The 9,215-nt window shown below is 40.6% G+C and overlaps 2 protein-coding genes across 2 annotated transcripts; both read right to left on the bottom strand.

Annotated features, from left to right (window-relative positions):
• Positions 1–204: 204 nt before the first annotated feature.
• On the bottom strand, positions 205–717 carry LOC141708923 (uncharacterized). The gene is made up of 2 exons (XM_074512765.1): positions 411–717; positions 205–338 (listed from the first exon to the last, which is right to left on the bottom strand). Exons 1-2 carry the CDS (start codon positions 715–717, stop codon positions 205–207), a joined length of 441 nt encoding a protein of 146 aa, XP_074368866.1.
• Positions 718–2,755: 2,038 nt separating this feature from the next.
• On the bottom strand, positions 2,756–3,942 carry LOC141708914 (uncharacterized). The gene is made up of 3 exons (XM_074512753.1): positions 3,834–3,942; positions 3,457–3,713; positions 2,756–3,247 (listed from the first exon to the last, which is right to left on the bottom strand). Exons 1-3 carry the CDS (start codon positions 3,940–3,942, stop codon positions 2,756–2,758), a joined length of 858 nt encoding a protein of 285 aa, XP_074368854.1.
• Positions 3,943–9,215: the final 5,273 nt, after the last annotated feature.

The raw sequence follows: 9,215 nt of genomic DNA, 5'->3' as shown, positions 1-9,215 counted from the left end.
CGGACTAAAGTTCTACACTCTATTATCACATTTCCAAGTCTGGATCGCAAAGATGTAGCACTTTTGATCAACTGAATAAATACTAAGCAATCTGACTCAATAGTGATAGTTTTCTCTGTCCATTCCTTAGCCCAACTCAATGCTTCTTTAATTGCCAAAGCTTTAGCTAAAGTCGGGTTCACTACCTCTGAAAAGCATGTGGTTTTAGCCGATAACATATGACCTGCATGGTTCCGCACCACCAATCCTATTCCTGAAGCTCCTCTCAAAGACCGATGCATCCGCATTGATCTTTACTTCATCTTGTTGTGGCTTTGCCCAGTAGATTGCACAATCCCCTACAATAGGAGGTCGAAGAGGTGCGCTAGTATACCTACCCTGAGCTGTCGTCCACTATGAAAGATACTCACATGCCTTAGCAACAATTCTCATCGAGTTCCAGCTTTTATTACTCCACACCAAATCATTTCCGGCTCTCCAAATAGACCAGCACAAGGTGATGATCTTTGCAGTAGCTTGTTTCGGTTGTCCTGATAAGTTCCACTCCAGCCACTCAGCAAATTCCATTGTCTCATTTGTACTAATATTAGGATTATGGATTTGCCAAAACAGAGCTGTAGCCTTACATTGCACCAAACTGTGAAAAACTGATTCAGCCTCCTCATGACAAACCGGACAAATATTGTCGATTTGAACATGCTTAGTCTGCAAGAGCATCTTAGTTGGTAAGCAGTACGAGATCGCTCGCCAAACTAAATTTAGAGCCTTTAGAGGAACCTTAATCTTCCACAAACTCGTCCAAATGAAATTTTTTATTAGCTGCATTCCACGAACCTTTCTGTTCCTGTAGAAGCTTGTACGCACTTCTTACTGAATACTGCCCAGAATTTTCCATCTTCCAATACAAAGTATCTTTATTCAGATCTTGTTCCACCCTCGTGTTTGCAGTATAGTGTTGATCTCTTGTGTCAAAAATATCTTTAATGATCTTCATATCCCATTCTTTAGTCCCAGTACGAAATAGAGAGGCCACTCTCTGATTTAACAATGATGGTGTATTAAAAGAAATATAAGGATTATCAACATTATTCAGCCAAGGTTGTCCGGTGATTTGTATCTCCATGCTTGTGCTAATCCTCCAACACGACCCTGAAGAAATCACTTGTCTCGCTTCCATGATACTTCTCCAGATAAAACTAGGACTACTCCCTAGATTTGCTTCCATAAATTCTGTGTTGGCAAAGTATTTATCTTTATAAGTTCGGGCCACCAGACTTTCTGGATTAGTAATAAAACGCCAGCATTGTTTCCCCAACATCGAAAGGTTTACATCTCGTAAGCTTTTAAAACCTAAACCACCAGCATGCTTGTGATGGGACATTCTTTCCCAGGCCATTCATGTGATTTTGGAGTTATTTTTCTGTGAAGTATTCTAAAAGAACTTTACCATTGCTTTTTCCATATCACGAACAAGCTCTAATGGGAGAAGGAAGACATTCATGGCATAAGAAGGTAAGGTTTGAGCCACTGTTTTAATAAGGATTTCTTTTGTTGGTTTAGACACTTTCTTTTCATTCCAGCTATGGATACTGGCATTGACTTTGTCCTTCAAGTTGCCAAAGATTGCAGTCTTGTTCTTGCCTAACAGATTTGGTAAACCCAGGTACTTTGAAGGAATATCTGCCTCAGGAATTTGAAGCACCTGACAGAGCTCATCCTTGTTATATGGAATAACATTTGCACTAAAGAAAATAGTGGATTTACCTCTATTAACTCGTTGGCCTGAAGCATATATATCGACAATAACTCCAACACCTTCCTCGCTTCTTCTGACTCCGCCTTGCAGTAAATATAGCTATCATTAGCAAATAGCATGTGACTGATGGGCGGGGAATTTCTGCAAATTTTTATCCCATGCAACCATTTTATAGTTTCATACTACCTAATCAACCCAGTCAGACCTTCAGCGCAGATAATGAAGAGGTAAAGAGATAGATGATCTCCTTGTCGTAGGCCACGACTTGGCTTAATTGGACTTATTTCGTGCTCGGCATGAATAATGGTATAGTCAGCTGTTGACACACATTATAAAACAAGATGAGTCCACCAACTATCGAAACCCATTCGAAGAAGCATTTCTTGCAGGAACTTCCATTTGATGCGATCGTACGCCTTGGACATATCCAACTTAAGAGCCATAAAACCATCTTTACAAATTTCTTCCTTTTCAGATAATGCATGACCTCAAAGGACATCATGATATTGTCAGTAATTAATCTGCCCGGCAAGAAAGCACTCTAAGTGTCTGAGATCACCGAATCCAGCACACACTTGAGACGATTTGCGTTTATTTTAGTAATTATTTTCATCACCACATTGCACAAAGCAATAGGTCTCAACTCTGACAGCATAGATGGGTTTCTCTTTTTAGGGATAACAACAATATTAGTAATATTTCCATGAGAACCCATATCGCAAAAAATCCCTTACCATTTACACTACTGCCTCACCTACTGTATTCCAATTTTTCTGGAAAAAAAGCCGGGGTCATGCCATCTGGTCCCGACGCTTTATCTGGGTGCATATGAAACACAACATCTTTCACTTCCTTATCGGTCACAACGTTTAGCAGCTCTGAATTCTGTTGCTCCGATACATTTTTTGAGATACAATTTAACACCATCTCACTATGAGTCTTCTCCTCAGTAAATAAGTGCTGAAAATACTTCCTAATCAAATCTTGCAAACCACGGTCCTAGTCAACCCAAGCTCCATCTGCATTCTTGAGTTTTTGAATATGATTATTACGTTTCCTCTTTTTACAAGAAGCATGAAAATACTTGGTGTTCTTCTCCCCTGCTTGTAACCATAGTTGTTTAGATCTTTGCCTCCAGAAGATTTCCTTCTGATCGAGCACTAAGAACAGTTGTTGTCTAGTGTTCTCAAATTCTGCAACATACCATGCATCACGTTTACCGCGCAGCAACTTTAGCTTGGCTTTACAATCCTTGATACGGCTACTAAAAGAACCTATAATTTCTTTTCCCCATACATTCAAACTCTCTGCACACTTACTCAGTTTTTGAAGAATAGTGTTGTCTTCCTCCTCCTCCCAACAATCTTTAATGATTTGAGAGCACATTGGTTCGGTAAGCCAAGCGTTCTCAAACCGAAATGGCCTTCTCTTATTTCTTCTCAACTGCATTTCCGGACATAACAGCAGCGGGCTATGGTCTGATGGGGAGCCCTGCAAATTGTGGACTTTAGACATATCGAAAACATTTAATCACTGCGTATTTTCTAACACCCGATCCAGTCTAATCTCCACCCAATGATCCGTGTTTCGTCCTTTTTCCCATGTAAACTGGTGACCTATTATATCAAGTTCATGAAGATTAGCTTCGTGAAAACAGTCGTTAAATCCCTCAATAAGATGATCTGGGTATGGAGGACCACCCTCTTATCTGTTTGAGATGTAACATTGTTGAGATCTTCCATTACACACCAAGGTAGATTCGCATCACGAGATAAGTTCTTTAAAAGCTCCCACATTTTAAACCTTTGTGTCCTTGCAGGCTCTCCATCGATACCTGTCAAACACCAGCTTTTTGATTCCGCCCCATATACAGAAATATCAATGTGGGAACGAGAAAAACTTAACAGGTTCACAGCCTCTACATTTTTCCAGAATAGAGCAATTCCTCCACTTTTCCCTTGAGGCTCAACAACAATAAAAATTTAAACCCTAACTTACTACATAGCTTTTCCATTTTCTCATAACGACTTATAGTTTCACAAAGAAAGACAAACGACGGCTTCTCACTATGGGTTACTTCTTGAAGGAACTGAATCTTTCCAGGTGAACCCAAGCCCTGCCAGTTCCAAGCTAGTGCATTCATGATGACTGGCGGGTCTGCGAAGCAGCACCAACCAATAATCCATTTTTTATTTCAGTGGAATCTGTCATCAGTATCTCCGTACTCGTGTTGTGGGTCTGATTTTTAAGTGTAACAGTATTGTGGACAGGGTCCATTCTACGTCATTTTGAGTCCAAAACATTTAACTCAGCAGTATCCGGCCCATTAGTGTTTCCCTCCAAACTTAAACTTGAATTTTGTATGAATATCTGACTAGGGATATTATGATTTATCTTCCCCGACATTTCAGTGATTTCACCTTCCATTTCTCCCCAAGTTGTCATGTTTCCTTGTGAACCGTATCCTGAATTGGCGCTAGTTTGTTGAACCAATGCATTTTTTACGGGATTGTGCGTACCCGCAGTTACATCGCCTCTACCCCCATAATTATTCACCTGAGAAGCACCACCACTATGAAGCCACTTTGATCCCATCATATAGGTTTTCCTCCTTGAATCTGCACGAAGCCAGGCTCCATATGGTTTCTCGATTTTCTCCATTAGAGTATCAAAAACTCTGTCACAAAACCTTTCACCATGACCGATCATTCCGCATATGAAACAAAAGGTGGGAATAGTTTCATACTGGAAATTAACCCAACATCATTCCTTTTCTGATTTCCTGAGCTTCATTCTCCGTTTAATAGGGTTATCTGTTAGTAGTTGTCCCACATCATTTGTGGGAGGGGCAGTTTGCTAGAATATAAGCAGCCAGATAACTCCAATTAGTATGAGGCCTTTTGGGAGTGACCTAAAATAAATCCGTGCGGACTCGGTTCAAAGCGGACAATATCATACTAATGTGAAGTTAAGGCTGCTCAGCAAGCCCAACAAATGGTATCAGAGCTTCAGGTTATAAACGGTCCATAACAATCTCAGATGGGCTCCAGAAGTGACCTAGGAAGAAGAAAATGGGCTTGCCCCAGAATGGGCTCAAGGAAAAGCAGACGGGCCTTCCAGTATGGGCCTAAGGGGAGCAGATCGCCAGATGGACTTTTAGTATGGGTCAAGGGGGAGCCTGGTCACACTGAAGGAGGCAGAATCGACAGGTGTCGGGCCCGATGTATGAAGGGGGAGATTGTTAGGAGTTGTCCCACATCGTTTATGGAAGGGGAAGTTTGCTAGAATATAAGCATCCAGATAACTCCATTAGAATGAGGCCTTTTAGGAGGTGCATAAAAACAAACTCGTGCGGACTCGGTCCAAAGCGGACAATATCATACTAATATGGAGTTAAGGCTGCTCAGCAAGCCCAACAAGTGGTATCAGAGCTTCAGGTTATAAAACGGTCCATAACAATCTCAGATGGGCTCCAGAAGTGACCTAGGAAGAGGCAGATGGGCTTGCCCCAGAATGGGCTCAAGGAAAAGCAGACGGGCCTTCCAGTATGAGCCTAAGGGGAGCAGATAGCCAGATGGACTTTCAGTATGGGTCGAGGGGGAGCCTGATCACACTGAAGGAGGCAGAATCGACAGGTGTCAGGCCCGATGTGCGAAGGGGGAGATTGTTAGGAGTTGTCCCACATCGTTTGTGGGAGGGGCAGTTTGTTAGAATATAAGCAGCCAGACAACTCCAATTAGTATGAGGCCTTTTGGGAGGTGCCCAAAAATAAACCCGAGCGGGCTCGGCCCAAAGCGGACAATATCATATTAATGTGGAGTTATGTCTGCTCAACAAGCCCAACAACTGGTATCAGAGCTTCAGGTCATAAACGGTCCATAACAATCTCAGGTGGGCTCCAGAATGAACATAGGAAGCGACAGATGGGCTACCTCAAGATGGGCTAATGGGGGAGGAAGATGGGCCTTCCAGTATGGGTCTAAGGGGAGCTAGATAGCCAGATGGACTTCCAGTATTGGTCGAGGGGGAGCCTGGTCACACTAAAGGAGGCAGAGTCGACAGGTATCGAGCCCGATATGTGAAGGGGGAGATTGTTAGGAGCTGTCCCACATCGTTTGTGGGAGGGGCAGTTTTCTAGAATATAAGCAGCTAGATAACTCCACTAGTATGAGGCCTTTTGGGAGGTGCCCAAAAATAAACCCATGCGGGCTCGGCCCAAAGCGGACAATATCATACTAATATGGAGTTAGGCTTGCTCAGCAAGCCCAATAAGTGGTATCAGAGCTTCAGGTTATAAAACAGTCCATAACAATCTCAGATGGGCTCCAAAAGTGACCTAGGAAGAGGCAAATGGGCTTGCCCCAGAATGGGCTCAAGGAAAAGTAGACAGGCCTTCCAGTATGGGCCTAGGGGGAGCAGATAGCCAGATGGACTTTCAGTATGGGTCGAGGGGGAGCCTGGTCACACTGAAGAAGGAAGAATCAAAAGGTGTCGGGCCCGATATATGAAGGGGGAGATTGTTAGAAGTTGTCCCACATCGTTTGTGAGAGGGGTAATTTGCTAGAATATAAGCAGCCAGATAACTCCAATTAGTATGAGGTCTTTTGGGAGGTGCCCAAAAATAAACCCGTGCAGGCTCGGCCCAAAGCGGACAATATCATACTAATGTGGAGTTAGGTCTGCTCAGCAAGCCCAACAAGTGATATCAGAGCTTCAGGTTATAAACGGCCCATAACAATCTCAGATGGGCTCCAGAAGTGACCTAGGAAGAGGCAGATGGGCTTGCCCCAAAATGGGCTCAAGGAAAAGCAGACGGGCCTGCCACTATGGTCCTAGGGGGAGCAGATAGCCAGATGGGCTTTTAGTATGGGTCGAGAGGGAGCCTGGTCACACTGAAGGAGGCAAAATCGACAGGTGTCAGGCCCGATGTGTGAAGGGGGATTGTTAGGAGTTGTCCCACATCATTTGTGGGAGGGGCAGTTTGCTAGAATATAAGCAGCCAGATAACTCCAATTAGTATGAGGCCTTTTGGGAGGTGCCCAAAACCAAACCCGTGCAGGCTCGACCCAAAGCGGACAATATCTTACTAATGTGGAGGTAGGCCTGCTCAGCGAAGCCCAACATTATCTAGTGACAAAGTTACTCGAATCCTTAGGTACTCTTTCCAGACTCCCACAAAATTATTGGGATCTCCATCAACATATGTACCAACGTAATTACCAATATCAGTAGCCACTCGTTGTGACATGAATCCTGCAGACATACCGTATAGCTGAATCCATAAATTAATCTTATTAATCTCCAGTGTTCTAGGGTTGTCTCCATCTTTTAATCGTTCCATTACCATATGAAAACGGCCAAACGACCAGGGGCTCCCTTCCATGACTCTCCTGATATCTATTTCATGATAGAACTGGAAAAGAAACCTGTTATAATCCAGTTGTTTAACATACAATCATCTTCCCGGATGCCATAGAGATGTCATCTTGTGCTGCATGGCTTGGAAATCTATATGAAAGTCAGTAAGAAAACGTCCAACCAGACACCACCTTGTATTGATCTCGCTTAATCCATCATTTGTATTTTCATAGCAGAGTCCACCCTGTTCCTCCTCCTCTAGTTGGACCGCTGCAAAAGCCTCCTCTATTTCTTGCATGTATGTTTGTTGTTTATCCATTGAAAAGACAGAGAGTACGACGAATGAACAATGTAATCAATGTTAGTGTTTGTGCCCTAGAGACAACACTATTATGTTTATATTATGAAACATTTGGATTATTAATTATGATTAAATGGATTATTCTTTAGTAATTTATTATATCTTTATTTTCATCGATAAGATGTTAGATTAATAAATGTCCTTGGAATATGATATGTAAATCTATATCTCTAAGTACGTGACTTAGAAATGAGATTATGAGAATAGTATTGATATTCCTAAAGGTCCCTAGTCAAGTATTATTGTTAAGGGACGATAATAAATACATTGAGACTAGTGTGTTTGTTGGCTGATGATCACATCTCATTGATCATAGGTATGGTGATACTAAAGTCAAAACACAGGCACATGTATTAAATACGTGGTGCTGGATTGAGCCGTTGTGAGATACTACATGTTTATAGTGTCATAAGTTAATCTCATAATGATAATGATGTATTGGTCCTTTGACCTGAAATCATTATATTTCTATACAAGAATTAATATACTTTGATACTATTAAAAGTTATCCTTGACCGGGTAATAATAAAAATAGACATTGGGTAAATTATGAATCGTATGAGATATATGAATGATCTAGATGGGATTTAGCCCTCCTTTATTAAAGGAGTGATATTATTGGCCTCTTGATTGAGTAAGACTATAAAATGCATGGTCGTGCTCAAATACTGATTTATTTAATAGTTTACTCATTGATCAAGGAAAGAAGGATTGAACGTTAACAGAGGATGACACAATGCATGCCTCGAGTTTGATCTATAATATAAGGCTAAATGGATTATATTACATTATACACTATTCACGAAAGGTTTAATTGATCACCGATTTAATTATTATTACTTGGGTAACAATGATGTATTACTAGATGTCGCTCATTGTTTATGATTTTAAATTAGATTTAAAATTGTTGCCAACATAATAATAACCTAAAGGGTCGCACAAAGAATGATTGGAGGATTATTTAATTTAAATTCGGATTTAAATTAAATGTAAGTAATTCGAGTTATTTGTTATTAATTAAGTGTGACTTAATTAATTAAATAAATAGAAAATTCGAATTTTAATATTAAATCCGAAATTAAGTTATTGAATGATTAAGTGAGACTTAATAATACAATAATTAAAATTTCGAATTTAATAATAATAATAACTCTAAAATTCAGTTTAAGGTTGGAGACCCATTAACTCTTACATATATAATATCTTTTTTCTAATATAATTAGGGTTATACGTTTTATTTGATAAAATATAAACCCTAGCAGCTTGAAGAGAGATAGAGAGAGCAAGAAGGCGGCCTCAAGAACGTGCTAGTACATACCCATCCTCCGGGCGATCATTCGTGTGGATACCTTCGAGGCGTAGATCGTGAAAGACGACGAGCTACGTGGTGATCATTCAAGACCTCCATCTTTCCATTAACGTAAAGCTTCTTAAGGTAAACATACTGAACTACGAATTAAATATTATTTTTCGCATGGATCCTACTGAGGGTTTCGATTTTTAAGATTTAATTTACATTTTTTGTTGCGTTTATGTGCTAAAACCCATTCAATCAAAACAATAACTTGCACCAAAATAAAGAAGAGATTATAATCTCACAGAGTCTAACATGTCAGATGACAAGACTTTTCTTACTTAATTTTAATTTTGATAGAGAGGAATCACACAAAGTGAAGAAATTGGAAACTTATATCACTATAAATTGAGAAACTAATACCAAAAGGCAAATCAACACTCAAT

The sequence above is a fragment of the Apium graveolens genome, chromosome 1 (assembly GCF_009905375.1).
Source record: "Apium graveolens cultivar Ventura chromosome 1, ASM990537v1, whole genome shotgun sequence".
Lineage (NCBI taxonomy): Eukaryota > Viridiplantae > Streptophyta > Magnoliopsida > Apiales > Apiaceae > Apium > Apium graveolens.
Note: the sequence above shows the minus strand (reverse complement) of the source record. Positions and strands in the feature narration are given on the sequence as shown.